Below are 22,372 nucleotides of genomic sequence, written 5' to 3'. Positions count from 1 at the left end.
TGCCTTTGTCCATTTCAATAGCCCATAGTGCGTTCGCCTCTACATTCGCGCATCGAAAACATCGCTTCGGTAGGCGATGAAAAACGTGCAACGGTTTTAAAATTATTCCTTGCACATTAAAATTGTTATTTCAAATAAAATGCAATTGTTACATTGTAAGTAAATCAAATTTCTTTTGCTTTGCTGGCTTTCCCAGTGAGTTTGTCGATTAAATTCAACCGCATTTATTGTTTATGTATTTTGTCCAAACATTGTTTCCATACATTTGAATTTAAACATTTGCTTGCACACCATGCGTACCAAAAGTGCGAAAAATAATGTTTTCAAATGTATTTCCCGCTAAGCGTACGATCATCCACATGACATGACCGCATAACGCACCAAAATGTTCAAGTTCAAAAACACTCTTCAGCACATGTTGTGTTGGTGGAGACGCGGATGGAGTACGGTACACAGCGCATCCGAGTTCTAACATCTGCTCCACCCGGGACAAAGCATAGCACAGCTCGGTTAGTGTTATTTCGGCAGCAGAACAAGCCGGTTCAGTTGTTGGAGAAGATCAACGTTGGCTGGTACGGTTTAGAAGCACAGCGAAAAGGCGTAAAAATCCCCCCCCCCCCCTATATCCTGTAAAGCAGTGTTGCATTGATAGAGCAATTCCTCTCCTATTTCGCCACATACCGATAAGAAGTGTGCCACTAAAAAGTGTGCCAAATTTAGCCGGCGCACAGCGTGGACACGCGGCGTTCGGTAGTTTCGGTGCTCGGAAGTGTTTGGATTTGAAATTTGAAAGCGAATAAAAAGCGATCAAAGTGAAGTTCCGTGTCCGCGATCGTGCGCGATCGTAAATCAACGTAATTACCGATCGATGGCGCTATTTTTAAACCCATTATAATCTTTACGCGGCTCTTTGCGGATTAGCGCCGTGGACTTTTTTTTTTTTTGGAGAGTCGTATGCATACGTGTGTCTGTGTGTTTGTGTGTCCGTGTGTGTGTTTCCATGCGTGTATCTTTCTTATGTTTATGCTAGCCAACTTCCCTTCCCCGTCGGACGAGTACGATGTTGCGCGCACAAGAGCACCCGTCGAGTGGGTGGGCCCGGCAGCTTGTAAACAAAGCGAGCGTTCTAACGCGCAAACCACGTGCCGTGCGTGTGCCTGCCAACCCCGCAAAGGGAAGGCGGAAAGATGGTTTTCAAATCTCCCACGAGTGCGAGGGATGATGAATTGACTCGACGATTATAGGGGGCCCTATTATCGTATTTTAACGCCACTGGAAGCGCCACCGTGTTCCCCGATCTTTCTTTCTTCCGTCGTTGTAATCCGATCTTCCCTTCCTTCTCCCGCTCCTCCCTCTGCTAGATGATCGCGATGCGGAAGACACCACTTCTGTTGATGGTGCTGTTAATGGCCACGGGGCCGATCAGGGCAGATCTGGTGCAGTCTGGTGAAGTCGCACCGATCGGGCAGGACATGCGCACGCTGCTGGACGACGTGAAGTCTCATCTGAACCGTTTCAATTCCCACTACCTGATCAATCTGGAGCAGCGGATCGTGTCGCTGCTGACCACGATGACGAGCCTGGATGCGAACGTGAAGACGCTGCAGGAAAAGTCTCAAGTCTGGGACGTCTTCCAGCACCACATAGGGGCGTGGAGCGAGCATATCAAGTCCGTGGACAACAAGCTCGAAATATTGAGGAAGTAAGTGTGACTGTGGTTTATGAACGTTACCAGTCTTACCAATCTTTTGCCCTTTATTCACCCTCAGAACGCACGAAACACCTTCCCCGACGCTCGAGACGCGTCTCTCCAGTCTGGACTTTAAGATCCAGCACATCTTCGAGAAGGTCGACGTGATCAACGAAAAGCTGCACGATATCACCAAAACCGTCTACGCCCTGTCGAGCAGCAGCGCAAACAATCGAGGACGGCGCAACGACCGGTTGGAGTCTGCTGCTGCCGCCGAGCAGGCCGCAATCCTTACCAAAATCGGCCACCTTCAAAAGCAAATCAATCGCATCGAGAGCAACGGGAATGGGTGCCAGAGCAAAGCGAACGGACATCAGCAGCAGGGAAACGGGCGCACAGGCGCGACGGCCAAGTTTCGAAAGGACACCTCCGACTCGGACGAAGAGATGGATGACTTTCTCGACAAGCTGACGACGAAAAAGTTGCGCGAAATGGTGTCCAACCGCAAGCAGTGCCGGTCGCTGGACGTGCTCACGAGTTTGGTGCGATCGGTCGAGGATCGCACGGTACGCATCTACGACCTGGAGGCGAACCAGTTCGAGCAGATACTGTCCTGCTGCCAGCGGACGAACAACGAGGTAACGACCTTCACCAACAGTGCGGACATTCTGCTGAAGCGCATCGAGCACCTGGTGCTGGACGTTGACCGGAAGGTGGAGAAGCGAAACAATCTGTACTGTGACAGGCAGGCGCATGTGGAGCAAGGGAAACCCCCCGAACAGCCTGCCAGTAAAGCGAATGCAACACGGAAGGAGAGTTTCGACAGCTTGCCCGAGGTCGATATTGGAAGCGGTAGCGAGGAATCGATGGCCGATGCCACCGTCATAAGCTCGGGCGCGATCGATCAGCACGAGGAGATCAGCTTCCACCATCCGGACAAGGATGGGTGTCACCAGCTGCTGAAACGTTTCAGCGGTGTGTACACCTTCGCGGAGGTTGAGCTGAACGAGGCGCGGCGGGATTTCAACCGCCGGTACTGTGAGTTTGCAACGGGCGGGCCCGCGTGGACAGTGGTGCAGCGGCGCAATTGGTACGACTTGCAGGAGAACTTCAACCGCTCCTGGAACGAGTACAAGTACGGGTTTGGTGATCTTGGGTACGAGTTTTGGCTGGGAAATGATTTCATCCACAGGTGAGAGCGACGTCGATAATAGTCCAAGTACAATAACTTCATAACACGCTGGTCGTTTGCTTACAGATTGAGCTACGACGACAATGTGGAGCTGCGGATCGAGTTGGAGGACTTTGAAGGACAGCGAGCGTATGCCGGCTATGGCACGTTCCGCATGGAGTCGGAAAAGTTTAACTACAATCTGATGGTGGCGGACTACCACGGCAATGCGTCGGACGCGTTAGCCTACCATAACGATCACGATTTCAGCACGTACGATCGTGCGAACGATAAATCGAATGGCGGTTTCCCGTGTGCTCTTACGTTTGGCAGTGGCTGGTGGTTTAACAGGTAGGTGGAAACTTCTGGGCAAATGCTCATGATTTTCTCTCAATTTCATCCGCTTTTTGCCCACAGCTGTGCAGAGTCCAACCTGAACGGGAAGTACTATCTGGAGCATCCACGCAGCCACAAGTCCACCGGCATTCTGTGGGAGTCATGGCTGGGAGATTATTCGCTCAAGGCGGCAAAGATGATGATACGCCCGAAGGACGCGTGGACTAGGGATGAGGACCAATCGGAGAACGACACTCCCGTGGATCCGTAAAATGAGTGCAACCAGTAGCAACTGCTGCCGGTGAGTAGCATAGATTGCCATACGATATTATAATGTTTATAATTTTTTACCAAAATTGAGCGAATAATCAAGATATAACAAATATAACCTCTATCCCAAAAGGCTTCATTGTCCTAACGTAATAAGGATCATGGGTGAGAACTCTTATTAGAATTTTTACGAAAGCAAGGATGATATCACAACCTGGAGATCAATGTATAGAAACATTACAATATATTCAGCGTATTCGAGCGTATTTAGCGTCTTGTGATCCCTCTCATGAAATAACGAGTGCTCCATCAACTTAACAAAACATTAGCAATTCCTAACACTTTTGGATATTTCTTCCAAACGATCTTCCTACTCTAAGCGTTTATTCTCCATCATATAGCTTGCTATCTGTAAACGAATGTTCGCCAACCGGGAGGCAGGTTTGATCGGTTTGCTTTGCAATCTAGGCAAAATGTATGACGAATCAGGCACACTCTTCTCACAGCCCAACGTCTCCTCGGTGCTGTTTTTCCTCCTGAAAAAATTAAACAAATACACTGCTGCCATCACAACCTTGCCGGCCTTGTCCGGCTGCAGATTAATAATTGTGCCAAATATTTTAAACCTACTACACAAACCATCAAACGCAACCGCTGCCGGTGTACGGGCTTGCGACATACGGTAATTAAATGTGCTTTCCGGACTGTCCGGTTTAAGATGTCCTCCAAACGGTCGTATACAGTACTCTGTAAATAGGAACGATTTATCACCTAACAACATGTAAGGAATTTTTACCGCGTGCCGTTCATCTAACACCGCTGGCGGTGGAACGTTCAGCTCGTGGTGTTCAAATTTCGAATGGTAGCTAGCATTCCTTAACATCCCTCCATCCGCAATGCTGCCCTTTCCTCCCACGCAAACGTACATAAAGTTAGCACTGGCATCTACTATGCCAAGCAGCACTATGCTGTAGAAGCCCTTGTAGTTGAGGTAGTCTTTGTCGGTGTGTAACGGTTTCCGGATTTTAACATGCCGTGCGTCAATCACGCCGATTGCATGGGGAAACTGCCACCTATCTTGGAATGCCTCTGAAACGCGCTGCCATCCAGCTTCACTTGACGGAAACTGCAATGAAATAGAGGACACGTTTTAGACAAACAAACACGCTTGCATTCTCTTTCGCTTGAAATGGGGCCAATGTTGCACCATAACATGTCCTAGATATACCAATTCTACAACAGCTGTCTAGAACAGGAGGTAAAGTTAGGGGTTATCCGATTGTAAACGTCCTACAAGATCCTAACAGGATTCTACAAGATGGGCAAATTGCCATACCGACCGTACCCCCGAGGCAAAGTCTCCGCATACCCCACCGTAAGGAGAAGGGTAAAATATTTTTGTTTTTAGTTACGACAACAAAACTCACCTGAACATAACGTTTCAATGCTTTTATCAAACACTCGCACACCTCCGGTATGATGGTTCTGATCGACGAAGCAGATATCTGGGAGGAAAAGGGGAGAGCTTTACTAAACGCATCATCATGAATACTAGTGCTCTATATACTTACGTCATACAAACTAGCGAGGGCCATGAAGGACTCTCCGGTGGCAAGAAAGCGTAGTGTTACGATAAGCCGCTCTCTAGCCGTAAATGCTTTTCGCATAAATGTATCTCGTCTGCTGATTTTGCCGGATATTTCATTCAACAGATAGTTGAAGTCTTCCTCACTCATGCCTAACAATTCCCGCACGATCTCATCGGACATTTCCTCCGAAGCAGCCGGCATTTCACTCACTGTGCTATTATCCATACTTTACTAGCGATAGTTGTACGCATATTTAACATCTTTTGGAGATGCTTTTCGAAAAGAATTTAGAGATGTCGATTTGTTTACAGCAATTGCCGGCCGCCCGATCGTTTGTTTACTTGTCATACGGACTGTCAAAACTCCCAAGGTGTAGACAGCCGAGGCCACAATGTACAGGGTTTTTCACAATTTATTGGTCGGTTCCCATAATTTGTTGGGCTCGTCTCACGATTTATTCATCGTATCACATTGATTTTTGGTTCGTTCCCATATTTTTTTGGTATCGTCTGATTGGATATCAATACAATTGAACCAAAAAATCCTGGGAACCGACCAATAAATGGTGGTAACGCACCAAAAAAATATAAGAAGCAACCCAAAAATTATAGGAACCGAACAATAAATAGTGACAAACCCTGTAAATTCAACACGATTTTTCAGCAGATGATGCTTGGCGATATTTTGTTGGGAAAAGGTTAAAATAAATGTGTTGATCGTAGAACAGATACTCATTAGGATGGCTTCTGGTGACGGTAAAATAAAATTCTCCTTATTCTCCAAACCGAAAGGACCGCTGGGAAAAAGCCCAGCAGCAAATTTTATCCCTAAAAAGCATGATGGCAGAGAAAAAATTGACTTTATAGAAAACAATACAATAAAAACAACCGGGTAAGTTGTGCGACTCCGATAATCCAAACCAATCCTCCCAATGTTCACCCTTTAAATATCGATCATTCTAGCAAGCAGCAAGAGGAAGCTCCCAAGCTCCTGGTTATTCCACTACCGAAGCCAAACAAACCGGTGATACCGGTTGCGCCCCCAGCTAACGCTGGCCAATCAAAACAACCGAATCCACAGGAAGCATCCCAAAGTGCACCCGATGGCAGTGAAACGCTCGAACAACGAGCCGCCCGGGAAATAGTGGAACAAACGGCGGACGCAATTGTGAAGAAAGAACAAGCAGCTAATTTCGTCGTACCCTTGCAAGCAGAACTGCGACTCGAGGATAGTGCACGTCAAAGTAACCTGGAAGATTATGAGTCCGTGCCGATCGAACAGTTCGGTATGGCGATGCTGCGTGGTATGGGTTTCACCGGGGATCCAACGAGTGAAAGCGATAAATTAACGCCTGGCCCAGAGCTGCGACCGAAAGGACTAGGGCTTGGTGCGGATAAAACTATCAAGGGAACCGTTGGCACGGGCAACAACCGATCAGCGGCGCCGGATGAAAATCTAGTGATGAAATGCGGCGCACCGGTGAAAATTGCAATGGGTAAACTTCAAGGAAAGTACGGCCTGGTAAGTGATAGAACTTTATTAATCCTTCCTTCTGTCGATTTATTATACTATCGCATCAAACCCATCAGTATCCTGTACCAGTTCTCGCATCAGTGCGTAGTAATGTTGCAAACGTTTATCTGCCTGATGTAAGGACGGATGTTCACACACTGCCGGAGGTAGTTGAGCAACGTTTGGTATCGCGTAGGTGCCCATAACAAGAGCCAACCTTCCAAATCGCTTCAACTGCCGTTCGAGCTCTTCCCGTGGCAGGTCACTTTCTGCACTGCCACCCATCCGCTGTAAAGTGGCAGAGAAAGCATCGTAAAACGCTGTTACAAGACTGTCGAATTTGCTACGACGTAGTTCGAGCTCTCCGCAAAGGAAAATTAACAGCGTGTAGTCCAGCACGGGTGAGCCGTAGCGAGCCATCTGCCAATCGAACAGACAAACATCCTTCACATGACCGTTGGCGTCGTAACCGAACATAACGTTATTGGTCCAACAGTCCCCATGATTCAGGGCAGCGTACGGTTCGGCTCGAGCACCTCGAACATGCGCTCCCGTCCTAGGCCACATAGAGTGGGACAAGTCGAGCAGATCACGATGATGCCTTGCTTCCTTTTCCACATCAAAGGCCGATGCTGCTAGCTGACAGTTGCGTGGCGTCAAAGGGCGCGTTTGTTCCGTGTCCAGTACGATGGACAAAAGATCGTTCAGCTGGCGAAGCTTCTCGAACATTTCTGGTCGATGGTGCTTGAGCGCAAAGGAACACGCATTGAACCGGCCCAACGCTTCCATCAGTACACGCACATGATCATAATCAACTGGTACGTACTGATCGAGCAGCTTCATCGGTGGTCGTTGCGGGGCCAACAAGTCTTCCAGTATTAGCACAGCCTCTCCCCGGTCACTATCGCAGTATGCGTGGTAACACTTCGGATAGTTGCCAAAGTATGTTTCATCCTGCCGGTCAATACCGTGCTGTAGCTGAAGCTCCTCGAACGCTGGCAGTACATGCTGGTAGATAAAAAGCTCCCGCTCGAACAGCAGCATTGCATTGAAGCGCTCTCGTTGCTGTCGATCTTCGGGTGGGAATTTGCATATTACCGTTAGTGTTGGTTGCACTGAGCTAACGAATCGAGCCCGCACAATAAGTCCAATGTATCCGTCTCCCGATTTGGAGCCCGGCTCGTACTGGACGGAGAACTGTTCCGGGGCAAATCCTTCCTCTTTTGCTACAATTAGGAGTCGTTGCTGTACGTACGCTGGAACTTTTACCGTGGACGCCATCCTTGACACAAGTGCCGTTTGTTACACGATGGAACGGGTTTGAAGATCTGCAAGATATTTGGTAAATTTGGCAACAGATAAGCAGAACAAAGTGACATTAGTCCACCACATCAGCATTCAGAGACCGAGTGGTCAAATTCTTGTACTGTGAACAACAGCAAACAACATCAAGGTGGTGACGCTCTAAAACATTAAATTGTTTATTGTGTGTGCAAATTGATATGAAACTCACACACTCTTGTCTGTTACAGGGTTTCACAAGTCACTTTACGATGCGGAGACTGCGTGTAAACTCTTGTTGCTTGCGAGACATACATATTGTTACTTTCACCTGCAGTCTGTTCCCGACCCCTGCAACCTAAATCCGTTACCGCCACGTATAACAGAAAACTCGGGTTTGCGGTTTATACGATCTGTCATTTGCCGGTGATTTTACGCCGGATTGCAGTCGTTAAGCGACTCTGTCGAGCCACCATCGAGTAGAAAACCCGGAAAAGGTTCTCAATGGTCTCGCGACACACTTTTTTCTTAAACAATTTTGAGATTTTGACTATTGTAGGACGTTATACAGGAGGATTTTTACCTAGGCTTCCATCATTTATTAAAAGCGTGGATACAGATCGCATATGGCAAACTATATGGACATTCAAAATTGCTTCAATAATTTTATTTTCATCACTGTACCATCCCAATCCTTATTCTAATACCATACCAGCAGCAATGGATGTAGTTCATTTTGCAACAGTTTAAATATACCCCAACCGAACCGTATCCCGAATGCATCCAGACATTCGCTTTCGATAGCGTATTGCGGCCTTTTCCGTCGTTCCGTACTCGAAATGAACCTCATCATCTCCATCGGGATTTTCTTTCACTAATCCTTCCATTGCCTTATTCGTATCGGGCAGCTCATCGTTGGGCGTACAAATCATCGGCATTATCAACATCGCAATAAGAAGTCCGTACCGGCCAAACTTTTTCAACTGCTCTCGGAAAGCGCTACGTGGGAACTGTCGCTCGACGTCTCCTCCCAGGTTATGCAGATGCTCGCTAAGGCTCTGGTAATAAATGCTCAGTAGTCGTTGGTAGCTATGGGAACGCATCTCCTCGTCGGTACAGTTGAAGATGAAGTAGACCAAATCGAGCACGGGTGAACCGTACCGGGACAGCTGCCAGTCGATAAGTTTAATTTTGGAAGGTGTCTGATTCTAAAACGAAGCACAACATCTTCTCCAAAATATGCTCAGTGAAGTGTACGGTAGTGTGTTACTTACATCTTCTGCATACTGGAACATCACATTGTTGGACCAACAGTCACCGTGGCCTATTACCGCGTACGGCTCGGCTGCATTTGCATCGACGCAAGCTTCGATCTCCTGCACGCATCGGTCTTGTAGCAGCTCCAGTTTTCCCCGTCGGTATGTATCATCCTTTTCGAGCGTATCGATTGCTCTACGGCACATACTAGCCGCCATCTTCTGGAATGTCTTCTTTGGGTCGAGTGCAAGCATTTTGGTCATTGGGTCAGTAAACTCCCGGCACTGGGCAAACTCTTCCGGCTGTTGATCTTTCATCGCAAACGAAAGAGCATGAAGCCGACCCAAAGTGGCCATGAGTAGCCGGGCATGCTCGAAATCGACAGGGTTTGCCTTGTCCCACATACGGTACGCCTGCAAGCGCAAATCCTCCATGATGACCACAGACTCCATGCTATCGAGCGTAGTCTTGGCGTAGTAACATCGAGGCACATTGTCAAATCGGGGCAAATGCTCTGGCAGAGCCTTGTCAGTTTGAAACTTGAGCAGCAAGGGCAGAATTTGCATGTACGCTTCCGTTTCTCTAACAAAGAGAGAAATTCCCTGCTGTTTGCGCGTTTCATTCTCCGGCAGCAGCTTGCACAGAATTACCAGCTCTCGGTCACCCTCGCGAATGAACACCTTCACTAGGTCACCAGCAAAACCATCCCCAACTTTGCTACCGGATTCGCTTTCGAGGCGATACAAGCCTTCCGTAAACCCTTGTTCCCGGGCGACCTCCTTAAGCGCACCAGAGAAGCAGCGCGGAAAGGCGGTATTTTGATTAGCGGACATATTGTTTTTATTTAATCTTTTCAAACCACTCAATTGAAACAAACTTCGCACAACAGATGCTTTGCGTTGTGTAACTTAGCCGCAACTGATCGGTCGGATTGGTTGGCAGGTACGTTTGAAGGGATCTGCTTTTATAACTACACCTAGCCGTTGACCGCCAAACGTTTTTTAAGATATCAGGCGTTTTTCTTTTTCCCTTATATTCTTCAGATGAATCAAACACCACTCGGTTCAAAGTTTCCACACTACCCCTATGTCCACGTTGGATGCTGATAAGCGTTGCGACAGCCACATTGATAATGCTGCAACTAAAACATGCCAAACGTACTGCAGGGCCAAATCTCGTCGAGCGTTTTCGTAACTTGTATTTGTCGTGGTACTGTGGCAAGGTACACATTCACGCACACATGATTAGATAGACTTTAAAGCACAATTTCAGCAAAAAGATCGAGATAACAAGTTTTCCTTCCCCCTCCGAGATAATAAGGTGTACCATACCCAATGAAACCAACACAAAAGCATGTATCGTGCCTAATGTTAGGCTATTCGCGAACATTGATTAAGGTTTGCGTACATGTTTTTGTGACGGAAGTGTTGTGTATTAGTGGTGTTTCAGACCATCGTGGCCGTGTATCTTCCTGCAATTAGCTTCTTTCTATCTATAATCTTCTGCTTCATCTATAATCTTCTGCTTGTGTACCTAAAAAATGAGTGTAGATTTCTAAACCCATTTTAGAGCATTAAATTATGGATGTCTTTTCGTTAATGTACTCTATGAACACTCTTTTACTCATTGAAATACGCGTAAAACTATAACTGAGTAAATTAAATCATATCACGAGTAAACCATCTAGGGCTAGCAGAATATCATTACTTATCGAATATCTCCGTTGCACCAACTTAAATATACCCATAGCGTATGGTATCGCGAATGCATCCGGACATTCGTTTTCGATAGCGAATCGCGGCCTTTTCCGTCGTGCCGTACGCCAGCTCAGCGTTGGTGTTTCCATTATTCATGTCATTCATGAAACCCTCCATCGCCGTGTCCGTATCGGGCAGCTCATCGTTCGGAGTGCAAATGATCGGTAGCACCATCATGGACATCACAAGCCCGTACCGGCCAAACTTTTTCAACTGCTCTCGGAAAGCGATGCGTGGATACTGTCGCTCAACGTCTCCTCCCAGGTTGTGCAGATGCTCGCTAAGGCTGTGGTAATAGATGCTCAGTAGCCGTTGGTAGCTATGGGAACGCATCTCCTCGTCGGTACAGTTGAAGATGAAGTAGACCAGATCGAGCACGGGTGAACCGTACCGGGACAGCTGCCAGTCGATCAATTTAATATTTGAAGGTGTTTTATTCTGGAAAAAAGAAGTTATCAATAGGCGTCAAATGTTGTGCAAGGTTCCGCGTATTCCAAGCAATGCTTACATCTTCTGCATACTGGAACATCATGTTGTTGGACCAACAGTCACCGTGACCTACAATAGCGTACGGCTCGGCTGCTTTGCCATCCGTACAGGCAACAATTTCTTGCACGCACCGATCCTGTATCTGCTTCAGTTTCTCTCGCCGGAAGTTATCGTGCTGGTCCAGTGTTTCGATTGCTCTACGGCACATGCCGGCCATCATCACTTCAAATCCTTTGGTAGGATCGAGCTCCAACATTTTACCCATTGGATCTTCGAACGCTCGACACTTGGCAAACTCTTCCGGCTGTTGATCTTTCACCGCAAAAGAAAGTGCATGAAGCCGACCCAAAGTGGCCATGAGTAGCCGGGCATGCTCGAAATCGACAGGGTTTGCCTTGTCCCACATGCGGTACGCCTGCAAGCGCAAATCCTCCATAATGATCACGGATTCCATCTTGTCGAGTGTAGTTTTGGCGTAGTAACATCGAGGTACATTGTCAAACCGGGGTAAATGTTTCGCGAGAGCCTTTTCATCTTGGAACTTTGTCAGCAGGGGAAGAATTTGCATGTACGCTTCCGTTTCTCTGTCAAACAGTGATATGCCCTGCTGTTTACGCATTTCACTCTCCGGAAGCAGCTTGCACAGCACTACCAGCTCACGATCGGCCTCGCGTATAAACACTTTCAACAGCTGACCAACGAATCCATCGCCCATGTTGGAACCGGATTCACTTTCGAGGCGGTATAAGCCCTCCGTAAATCCTTGTTCCTGGGCGACCTCCTTAAGTCCGGCAGCGATGTACTCCGGCAAGGATGTAGCGAGCAGTTCCGGCATCTTGTAATTCTTAGTTGGCGTTGCCTTTCGAACTGAGACTGTACCGTATGTTGCAGACGTTGTTTGTGCGGTTTGGAGTAGCTGCTTACACGTTCACTGTTTGGTCAATGAAGCTGGAGCACCGCGGGAGGTCAGTTTTTAAAACAAATTTGCCGTCTACCTAGGATCGATGCCAAGTGATATCGATACCAGATATGGTTTGCGTGGTGCTGTCCCCCGGTAAATGTGTGGTAAATGCTGATAACATGTTACCAACATTGATAATACCGCCTATACCCAGTTCACATGGCAGAGGCGACGCGTGACTGGCATCATTCCACAAATCTCCTTTTATGTGCAGACTTTCGCACAAACAATAGCATTTGCAGTAAATGGTGCCGAGTTCGCGTGGCACAGCTCGATGCCAAATGACTTGCTATAAGTGACTGATAAGCTTGAAAGTAGAAATTCGATCCAGAAATTGTTGGGCACATGGGTAAAGACGACGATAAGAATATACTGTCCGAAAATGACTGTTCAGGTCACACGTCCTGTATGGGTGGGGGGTCGTTCTATGGATTTTTAGGAGCAGAGTGATGCCGGAATATCTACCATTGGTTGTTTACAGCAGTCATGGTAGATTGTGTGGATGGTGTAATCTCAATGTTTGGAGTCAATCAATTTTTCCCTCTGTCATCATGATTTTCATGCATAAAACGCGGTAGATTCAAAACCAAGTCCATACCCCTGAGTGAGTACTGTTATACTTTATGATCGATCTTTTGAGAAAGTTCCTTCATATGGATCTTTAATGAAGAGTTCTTCCAATCACGAAAGGAATATTCAATCTCTGGTGCAGTGCGTAGTGCGAAGATTTACGTTGTTCGCTCAAAGCAACGACGCTTGTACGCCACATTTACGCTCACAAATATCCATACCGTATGGAATCTTGAACCACGGCCCTGATGCGTGTGGCATACGCTTCCTGGTTGGATTCGGTGGTTTTGAAGAAACTTTCATCCAGCTGCTGCGTTTGCGTCATCTTCTGTGCCAACGCTTCAATGTCGGGTAGTTCGTCGTTGCGAGTGCACATCATCGGCACTAGGAACATGCCCATCAATATCCCATACCGACCAAAGACGAGCAACTGTTCGTCAAGCACTGCACGGGGGAAAAGCTCACTCGCATCATGCTGCAACTTGGTCAACATGGTCGACAACGACGCATAGTAGATGTCAATCATTTCGTGATAATATTTGCTCCGGAACTCGCCATCGGTGCAGCAAAAGATAAAGTACATCAGGTCCTGTACCGGCGTAACGTAGCGCATCACCTGCCAATCGAACAGCACGATTTCCTTCGGGATTCCCTCCTGCGAATGTGAGTGGAATGATAACAGCACCTTATGGTAATATTGATTCTTGCGTACCTTCACACTCAAAGCCCACTTACCTCATATCGGAACATCATGTTGTTGGTCCAGCAGTCGCCATGTCCTACCACCGCGTACGGTTCGGCCAATTCTGCCTTGCCGCAGCGCATCAGCTCGTCGAACACGTCCTCCTTTAGCTGCTCCATCTTGGCCCGCTCGATCGTGTCCTGCTCGCCCAGCGCATCGATTACCATCTGCAGCTGCGAGAGGATCATGTTTCGAAACGGCCCGTCCGCCTTCAGCATCGGATCGAACGGGTTCGGCAGCTTGAACGGTGCGAACCTCTCCGGCTGGTCACGCTTCATCGCCAGCGAAATCGCATGCAATCGACCGAGGTGTGTCATAAAGAGCGTGCCGTGCGCGTAATCGATAATGTTGTGCTTGTTCCACAGCTGAAACTCGCGCAACCGAAGATCCTCCATGATGATGACCGATTCCTGGGCCGTCTCATCACAGTGCGCATGGTAGCAGCGGGGCGTATGGAAAAACCCATCATCCCGGCTCAGGATGCCCTTCGCTCGCTGGTACTCGTAGATGGTAGGGAGGAAGCGATCGTACACCAGCACCTCCCGGGCAAAGGCAGCCATCGAGCTGAACTGCTCGCGGCGAGCATCGTCCAGTGGGGGTATTTTGCACAAGTACACTTCCCGCCTGTCGCCCTCGCTGATGGTGGCCTTGAACATCTGTCCCACGAACCCATCGCCCTTGCTCGATCCGAAATCGAACTCGATCGTAAAGTTGCCCTCCGTGAAGCCTTCCTTTGGGGCGAGCTGCTTGAGCGCTGCGTGCAGATAGGCGGGTAATTCCGGCACTTGTTCGTTCACACTTTCGGTGCGTTCTTCACCATGTCCGTTGGTGGTGGTGGACGTTTCCGCGATCGCTGACGAGAGTGCCTGATCTGCCATGGCTCTCCGAAGCTCCGGTGATGTCACCAAATGGCAAATTGATGCTTCACGAATGCTGGTACGATTGCTCACACAGCGACGACCAAATCAGTACTGAGCGGCGCGTGCACTTGACCGAGAAGTTCCCGCCCAAGGGGTTCTACTCCACCATTCTGAGCAAGGGTAATGCCAGGGGGTTGTTGTATCTTGATCGTATGAGTTTGTGTGAATGGTCAGTGGACAAGAACACTGTCGGAACATTGTAGAGGCACGAACAGACGTGTGATATACATACATTTCTATCTTTCAACGAGAGTTCCCCCCATCTACCGCCCAGTCCCCCGTATCATCAGCTATGGCTGGGCCTGTGTTTCAAGTCTACCTTCCGGGTTTGACGACCGCTGATTAGAAGGGTGCTAGTGCTGACTACGCGCTGCTCAGCACAGACTGCCAACATCGACAGTAGAGGTCCACCTTTCGAGCCGCTGAACGTCGCTAGCGTTGTTTTAATATGTTGCCAAGGTCGTGCTACTGCTTTTTTTCAAATCGCAATAGATCGTGATGCTGTGCGATAGGTCCGTTTTCGTGTCAATAACCATGAGTGGTCCCTAACGATCGATGTGGTAGTAGTGGTTATGGATGGGTGTGCTGGATGAAGAGAGACGATCGATTTGATGATTTGGTCGTCCCGTGCCGCTGATGAGACGTTCGTTTTGTTTATGAAGATTGATGTGAAATTTTGCTAACCATTAAGCTAACCACCACTATTGTTACAGTGTTCAAACAAACACTGTTTGATGTTGATGGGATGTTTTTTTTTTGTTTAAATTTCATGCGCACACGGGCCCGGTCGCACACACCAGATAAGATAAGATGCGCGGGCAAAGAGTTTTGCATCCCAAAACATATCTTCTTCCCTCGCAGTTTGTGCCGCCGCTACACCGCGGGCGAGCGGTTCAGGGCGATAAAATTATTCCATTGTGTTTGGAAGCTCACCAGTCATGGCCAATGACTGAGCAGTTCTATTAATTTACTTGTTATCATCTAGCGCTACTCTCTGGGGGTGGTGGTCAGCCGGTTTCGCGTGTCCCCGTGGAGACTGATTTGCGATTTTAAGCATATCAGTCTTTTGCAAGTCACGGCACTGCAAACCCTCCGCGGAAATTGCACTGTGTAGCCTATAATGATTTTATATTTTAATGGTTTGTTTAGTTGAAAGTTACTGTTTGTAAGTTAAAATGATGTAGGAAAACAGTTCAACGAATTTTCTCCATATGAAACTGTAGTTTTTTTTCCGTACTAAAGCTTTTCAAAATCCTTTTTTTATAATCTTTAAATCATTGCCAATCCTGCACGATAAGATATATCGCCCCGTTCGTGTTGCAACAGTCGTATTTTGTAAGGAAGCATTGGTCTTTGTCACACCTTCTGCCCGATTCTGATCGGACCTTGGGCTAGTTGCTCTCGATACGCCGGTTTAACAGCACACAACGGCAATCGTCTTGCACAGTGCCCCGGGTTAGTTGAGTGAAAGTGAAAATGGTGCTTGAATCGCAAGAGCAACTAACAATTCCGGAAGAAGCAGCAATCGACAAAACGGTGACCGAGAATCATGTGACGCAACCGAACGTGAGTGAAGTAACGAGGGATGCCGCCGCACGTGATCTTCCTGCATTCTTTTACACGGCCATGGAGCAAGTGGCTCGCGATGAAGGATTCACCGCCGGACAGTACACAATCGAAACGGAGGATGGGTCGAGCAAAGGTGACGGGTTTATTGGAGAATTGTTTCGAGCCTACCTCAAGGAGGGCGATCGACGGGAGGCGTTCCTGTGCAAGATTCCCCCGCTGAACGAAGCACGCCGTCAGCAGTTCGGAACGATGGAGATCTTCGAGCGAGAGGTGCTCATGTACAGCAAGTTCCTTCCGCTCATGTTCGCTTACCAAGAGGAAAAGGGAGTGGGCCGTGGGGATGGATTTTTCTGCACCCCGAAATGTTACCACGCGCACTACGATGGCCAGTCGGCGGAAGCGATCATCGTGATGGAAGATTTGCGCCTGAACCACTACCGTATGTTTAACAAGGACAAGCCGGTAGACTTCGAGCACGCCCGGCTAACGATGGAGCAGCTGGGCCGTTACAATGCGGTATCGTTGGCGATGAAGCACGACCGGCCCGAGCAGTTTGAACAGTTCAAGATGCAGGATCCGATGAAGGAGATGATGGGCCCGGACAATCCATTCATCGTTATGCTGCAGAAAACGGCACGGGATGCAATGGAAACGCTCGAGCCGCATGAATCGAGGGAACGAAACAAGATGCAAAAACTGCTCGACGGCATGCTGACCGATGTGGACCGATACGCCAACTTTGAACTGGCAGAACCGTACGCGGTACTCGGTCATGGTGACTGCTGGATCAATAACATGATGTACCGATATAAGGTGAGTGGTGAGCGGTCAGGAAGCAAAATATCGGTCCTGTACGTACAATTAAATCGATCGTCTGGATTTCAGAACGGAACACCGGAGCACATTGTTCTGCTGGACTGGCAGGTGGCCCGGTACTGCTCGCCCATACTCGACCTGGCGTACTTTATCTTCTGCTGTACGGATGAGGAATTTCGACGCCGGCACTACGACGAGATGATGAGCATCTACTACCACTCGCTCGCCACGCTGCTCGAAAAGCTCGGCCACAATCCACAGGAAGTGTTCCCGCGCACCGCTTTTCTGCGTCAGCTGCGGCAGTACGGTCGGTTCGGTTTGATGCTGGCCGTGTTTCTCGTGCCGATGTTGTGTACGCGCAACGAGGATCTGCCCGACATGAACGCGACCGCTGAAATGTTCCGCGACACGGATAACGTTGATATCGCTATCTACACGAAGCACACAAATCAGAGCGCTTACCGTAAGCGCATGAGTGCGGTGATACGGGATACCGTGCGATATGGCTACATTTGATTGGCTTGGTAACATTTTTATCATGTTTTTTTTAGTTTATTACCTTCGGCTCATTTTAAACGTAGTATTTCGTATGATTGCGTCCGTTACACAGCTACTGCTGTATGGTGTATGTATTCATTTCACAATATGTTTCGCCATAAATAATGAATTGTGTAAGCCGAAAATTGTTTTCTACATCCCAAAGACCCCCCCCCTCCCCCTCCTTCCTCCGCCACAACACACACTTCCCAACAGAGGTGCGTATACAGTCTAAAAGCAACAATAGACCGGTGTCCATGCCCGCACCGATAAGATAATGTGCATCGACGTGCGACAGTCTCGTGGCCAAACGGGGTATCCGCTTACATTCCCATTCCCATATAAGGGTGGCAGTCGTGTGGCGCAAAATTCGCTGCGATTAGAAAAAAAAAATCATTCATCGTGAGTGTACGGCGCACTTTTTTAATGACCTCACGGCCCTTTTCCAAACGGGGCCACCAAGAGGACCCCTAGCAGCGCCTCCAATGCTCAATTTTGCAATGGTTGTAACGCGTTCCGATGACTCAAACTTCCGGTCGGTGGTAGCCGGTGGGGGAATCAAGGACTTTCGGGTAATCTTGGAATTTGAGCTTATGCTCTTCCGAACGCTTCATAACGATGGGGAGTAGATTGGTGATGTGTTATCGTTACCATGCCGTTATGTTACAGCTCGTGGTCTTTAGAGGGGCTTCAAAGACAAAGTCAGTGTTCGCGGTAGCGCTATGAAGATAGACCTCCTTTTGATGGACGTGATAAGCTATCGAAGTGGTGGCGTCTAGGGTCTAGGGCGGAAAAACACTACGGCGTATGTGGTGGTGGTGGGGAGGTGTGATTAGATAAATCACATATTCAGTTGCTGGGAAATGCGATTCTTGCTACGGTTACGTACGACGACGGTACGCTGTTATCGGTTCTTCTCCTCGGCCAGAATACCGTGACAGGAACCTCGCATCTCGGTTGGGGATCTAAATATAACAGCTCGTCAATTGGTCGTCGCGATTCAGTTGATCGGTCACGGTGCACCCACTCTGGACGCGAAGCTACTGACGCAGAGAGCTCCAGTTTCGTTAAGCACAGCCGTATAGGTGTGAGCAAGTATAGCGCAAGATGGCAGGGGAACACAATACGGAATCCGGTGCGGAACAGCCCGTAGTCGCCGAGCGAGCAACAGCAACTACACCGACGGAGGCATCAGTTGAAAAGTCATCCGATGCTGTTGGTGCTGCCGTGGAAATAGTTGAGGAAAAGAAGGTTGATCAGCAGCAGGAAACAGTGCAGGAGTTAGTTGCTGACGTAGTTGAGGAGGAGAAGCCTGAACAGCAGCAGGAAACAGTGCGGGATGCATTACAGGAAGCATCGGTGGAAAAAGTGCTGGTGGATGGTGGAATGATGGAGGAAACCAGTGCAGCAGTGCAACAAATAGTGGAAGAACCGCACCATGAAGCCTCGTCGGACGTATCCGTAAAGGAGGAAGCGGTAGCTGATGTATCTGCAGCTGCGGAACCGACAGAGGCAGTGGAAAACAACGTGACGACGGAGCAAGCAAACAGTGAACCGGAGAAATCCGCTTTAATAAATGAAACAGACGTTGCCGAGCATCCTGTTGCTAGTGAAGAAAGCTCTATCGCTCCGCCAGCAGTCGCTGATGCTGCCACTAGCTCTGGTGAGCTTCCCCAGTATCTGTACAATGCCATGGAACAGGTGGCAATCGAGCAGGGCTTTACGGCGGGCAAGTTCAAGATAGAGTTTGACGTCGGTTCCAACAAGGGCGATGGTTTCGTGGGACAAATGTTCAAAGCTTTCCTGCAAGAGGGCGATCGACGGGAGGTGTATTTGTGCAAGATTCCACCGCTGAACGAGGCACGCCGTCGGCAGTTCCAATCGATGACTATCTTTAGCCGCGAAACGCTTGCTTACAAGAGTCTGCTACCGCTGATATTCACCTACCAGCAGGAGAAGGGCATCAGCCGGGAGGATGGGTTCTTCAACGTGCCGAAATGTTACTATGCCGAGTGTGACGAATCCACCGAACAGTCGGTCATCATCATGGAGGATCTGCGGCTGAAGGACTACCGCATGTGGAATAAACTGGTACCTGTGAACTACGAACATGCGCGGCTAACTATGCAGCAGTTGGGTCGACTGCATGCCGTATCGCTGGCGATGAAGCGTGACCGGCCGGCCGATTTCGAGCAGTTTAAGGTGCCGGACCCGCTGGATGTGATGATGCCGGAAGGTAGTCCGTTGGAGGCGATGTTGATTAAAATGCTCACCGATGCGAAGGAAACGCTTGAACCGAACGAAACCAAGGAGCGGACGAAGATGCAGAAGCTGATTGACAATATGCGGCAGGAGATGAAAAACTGTACGGATGGTGCGCTGGCGGAGCCCTATGCCGTGCTCGGTCACGGTGACTGTTGGGTGAACAACTTTATGTTTCACTATAAGGTGGGTTGGGATGCACGCGCACACACACACGCACGATTCCTATGCTATATATTCGCTTTTCTTTGCAGAACGGCGCCCCAGAGCATGTAATTCTGCTCGATTGGCAAATCACGCGGTACGTCTCGCCGGTCACGGACCTGTCGTACTTCATCTTCTGCTGCACGGACGGAGAGTTCCGGCGGCGGCACTACGACGAGATGATGAGCATCTACTACAACTCGCTGGAAGCACTGCTCGAAAAGCTTGGCCACAACCCGCAGGAAGTGTTCCCGCGGACGGCGCTGATGCGACAGCTGCGCCGCTTCGGTCGGTTCGGCATACTGATGGCCAACTTCCTGGTGCCCATGCTGTGCACGCGCAACGAAGATCTGCCCGATATGGACGAGGTGGCCGAAAAGTATCGCGAAACGAATGAGATGGATTTGAACGCGATGACGCTGAATGCGAACCAGAGGGCGTACCGGGAGCGCATGAGCTCGGCGATACGGGACATGGTGCAATATGGCTACCTGTAAGCTCGGGGGCATCGCCGCATCTGGCCACCTCCAAGGGAATTTGCGATAACATTGCGATATGTGTACGCGTGACGTGTTCATCGCACAAGGTGTACAAGCAATGGTGGGAAGGCTCGAAAGTGTGCACGAGCTTAGCAAGAGTCGGTGTACTTTTAGATTTAGGAAAACCCCCTCGCTGGAAAGCTTTCTGAGAGACACATGCAGAGGATGTAAATACAGCTGTTTGCTGTACGCAAATAAAAACACACCGTAGATCATTTGTGGAGACAAACGGAGAATGAAAAGGAAATAATTGTAAATTTATCCCCACCTGCCCGTGTATATGACGCTTCATGTCGATAAAATGAACCGTTCCGATAAGCCTCCTGCTATCGTGCGTGTGGATTTATCTTATCTTAAATTGTTTTTAAATAAACTTGACACCTGTACCCACCTGTGTACATCCCGTAGCTTCATTCAGCAGTCAGTCAGTCAGTCAGTGAGAATGAAAAGCTCCTTAAACGTTCCCGAGTACGTGCGAGATGCGCTGGCCGGTGTGGCCCAACGGTTAGGCTTCACCAGCAATCAGCACTCGGTGGATTACGATTTCCGCGTGCTTGAAAACAACCGCTCGGTAGTGTCGGTGCTGTACCGGGTGACATTTCGCGAAGAGCCACGGGAAGCGACCGTGCTGTGTAAAGTGCCACCGTCCGATGCCGACGATACGCTGCTGGCGCTGTTCGAGCGTGAGGTGTTTGTGTATGGTAAGCTTTTGCCTGCGCTGGAGCAATTCCAGCGCACCCGGCAGGAAGAAACGGCCGCTACACCGACCACGGCCGGCGAACGGGAGGAGTCGTCCGTGCCCTTTGCCCCGTCCTGCTATCATGCGCACTGTGATGCGAAAAAGGGCGAAGGCATCATTATACTGGAGGATGTGCAGCGGCGCGGATTTTCCAACCGTCACAAATTTGAACCGATGGATTACGATCATGCCCGGTTGGCGATGGTACAGCTGGGACGCTTCCATGCCACCTCGCTCGCACTCAAGAAGCACCAGCCGGAGCTGTTCGAGCAGTACCGGTACATGGGTGACGTCACCGGTGAGCGTGTCCTAGCGATGGAAGGGTTCGAGCAAACCATGGAGCAAGCGTTTGAAAATGCGGCCGCCACACTCCCGGCGGGCGATGCGGCTAGGCGCGAAAAGTTGGCACGCCTTCGGGGATGCTTTGCCGAGGAGCTGCAAAACATCAGCGACACGGCCCTGTCGGAACCGTTCTGTGTCGTTTGCCATGGGGATTACGCGGGCGATAACATGATGTTTTCCTACAATGTGAGTGTCCGCTGATGATGGTTGTGCACCAAAATCTGATCGCTTCCGGTATGTCGATGTATTCTTCTGCAGGGCGGATTCCCCAGCCGGATGGTAATGCTCGACTGGCAGCTGGCCAAGTACGGATCGCCGGCGCTGGATTTTGTGCATACCGTGTTTCTGTCGACGGACGAATCGTTTCGTCGCAACCACTACGACAACATGCTGCAAACGTACCACAACGCCCTGCTCAGCCATCTGGAGCGGCTCGGGGACGATAGCGCAACGGAGTGGTTCCCGCTCACCGTGCTAATGCGCCTCATCAAGCTGCAGGCGCGTCAAGCGCTCGTGCTGGGACTGTTGCACATTCCGCTAACGGTGGCAAGCGAGGAGGCCGCCATTGTGGAGGGGGAAGCGGGGGAAACGGATGAAGATTCTGGATCGGTGCGGATAAGCGATACAACCGACGCGAAGTACCAGTCACGTATGGCCGGTCTGCTGAAGGACGTGTTCCGATTAGGCTTTCTATAGCTTTTGACAATAAAAAAGAATTAAAATTTGACAAACTATTACAATGCTCTTGGCATTTAATTTTGTATTCGAATTGGTTAAATGCTAATGCATTTGGTTTAGTACAATTTATCTACATTGTTG

The 22,372-nt window shown here is 49.1% G+C and overlaps 8 protein-coding genes across 11 annotated transcripts; 4 read left to right on the top strand and 4 right to left on the bottom strand.

Moving 5' to 3' along the window:
• Positions 1-440: 440 nt before the first annotated feature.
• LOC121589024 (angiopoietin-2-like) lies at positions 441-3,620 on the top strand. Of its 3 annotated transcripts, none has more exons than XM_041907584.1 (5): positions 441-509; positions 1,362-1,702; positions 1,770-2,882; positions 2,949-3,212; positions 3,279-3,620. In XM_041907584.1, exons 2-5 carry the CDS (start codon positions 1,362-1,364, stop codon positions 3,466-3,468), a joined length of 1,908 nt encoding a protein of 635 aa, XP_041763518.1. In that variant the 5' UTR covers positions 441-509; the 3' UTR covers positions 3,469-3,620. The 3 variants fall into 3 exon arrangements, with proteins under 3 accessions (XP_041763518.1, XP_041763516.1, XP_041763517.1); XM_041907582.1 differs by having other exon boundaries at positions 485-572; XM_041907583.1 differs by lacking the exon at positions 441-509 and adding an exon at positions 689-854.
• A 67-nt stretch (positions 3,621-3,687) lies between these two features.
• Positions 3,688-5,405, bottom strand: LOC121589025 (putative nuclease HARBI1). Of its 2 annotated transcripts, XM_041907586.1 has the most exons (4): positions 5,039-5,404; positions 4,895-4,972; positions 4,394-4,593; positions 3,688-4,214 (listed from the first exon to the last, which is right to left on the bottom strand). In XM_041907586.1, exons 1-4 carry the CDS (start codon positions 5,279-5,281, stop codon positions 4,181-4,183), a joined length of 555 nt encoding a protein of 184 aa, XP_041763520.1. In that variant the 5' UTR covers positions 5,282-5,404; the 3' UTR covers positions 3,688-4,180. The 2 variants fall into 2 exon arrangements, with proteins under 2 accessions (XP_041763520.1, XP_041763519.1); XM_041907585.1 differs by having other exon boundaries at positions 3,688-4,593; positions 5,039-5,405.
• A 1,170-nt stretch (positions 5,406-6,575) lies between these two features.
• LOC121589601 lies at positions 6,576-8,181 on the bottom strand. Its single transcript, XM_041908660.1, has 2 exons — positions 8,082-8,181; positions 6,576-7,896 (listed from the first exon to the last, which is right to left on the bottom strand). Exon 2 carries the CDS (start codon positions 7,847-7,849, stop codon positions 6,620-6,622), a length of 1,230 nt encoding a protein of 409 aa, XP_041764594.1. The 5' UTR covers positions 7,850-7,896; positions 8,082-8,181; the 3' UTR covers positions 6,576-6,619.
• A 319-nt stretch (positions 8,182-8,500) lies between these two features.
• Positions 8,501-12,284, bottom strand: LOC121589811. The gene is made up of 4 exons (XM_041908983.1): positions 11,372-12,284; positions 10,843-11,301; positions 9,124-10,014; positions 8,501-9,057 (listed from the first exon to the last, which is right to left on the bottom strand). The coding sequence occupies exons 1-4, from the start codon at positions 12,185-12,187 to the stop codon at positions 8,596-8,598; spliced, it is 2,628 nt and encodes an 875-aa protein (XP_041764917.1). The 5' UTR covers positions 12,188-12,284; the 3' UTR covers positions 8,501-8,595.
• A 608-nt stretch (positions 12,285-12,892) lies between these two features.
• LOC121589599 lies at positions 12,893-14,648 on the bottom strand. The gene is made up of 2 exons (XM_041908659.1): positions 13,619-14,648; positions 12,893-13,538 (listed from the first exon to the last, which is right to left on the bottom strand). Exons 1-2 carry the CDS (start codon positions 14,501-14,503, stop codon positions 13,089-13,091), a joined length of 1,335 nt encoding a protein of 444 aa, XP_041764593.1. The 5' UTR covers positions 14,504-14,648; the 3' UTR covers positions 12,893-13,088.
• Positions 14,649-15,856: 1,208 nt separating this feature from the next.
• Positions 15,857-18,584, top strand: LOC121589598. The gene is made up of 2 exons (XM_041908657.1): positions 15,857-16,927; positions 17,000-18,584. The coding sequence occupies exons 1-2, from the start codon at positions 16,022-16,024 to the stop codon at positions 17,444-17,446; spliced, it is 1,353 nt and encodes a 450-aa protein (XP_041764591.1). The 5' UTR covers positions 15,857-16,021; the 3' UTR covers positions 17,447-18,584.
• On the top strand, positions 18,461-20,858 carry LOC121589596 (uncharacterized oxidoreductase dhs-27-like). Its single transcript, XM_041908655.1, has 2 exons — positions 18,461-19,915; positions 19,984-20,858. Exons 1-2 carry the CDS (start codon positions 18,575-18,577, stop codon positions 20,428-20,430), a joined length of 1,788 nt encoding a protein of 595 aa, XP_041764589.1. The 5' UTR covers positions 18,461-18,574; the 3' UTR covers positions 20,431-20,858.
• LOC121589597 lies at positions 20,753-22,264 on the top strand. The gene is made up of 2 exons (XM_041908656.1): positions 20,753-21,739; positions 21,812-22,264. The coding sequence occupies exons 1-2, from the start codon at positions 20,753-20,755 to the stop codon at positions 22,247-22,249; spliced, it is 1,425 nt and encodes a 474-aa protein (XP_041764590.1). The 3' UTR covers positions 22,250-22,264.
• Positions 22,265-22,372: the final 108 nt, after the last annotated feature.

This window comes from Anopheles merus, chromosome 2R (assembly GCF_017562075.2).
Source record: "Anopheles merus strain MAF chromosome 2R, AmerM5.1, whole genome shotgun sequence".
In the NCBI taxonomy this organism is placed as follows: Eukaryota; Metazoa; Arthropoda; class Insecta; order Diptera; family Culicidae; genus Anopheles; species Anopheles merus.
The sequence above is the reverse complement of the archived record's forward strand: the minus strand, read 5'-3'. Positions and strand labels throughout refer to the sequence as shown.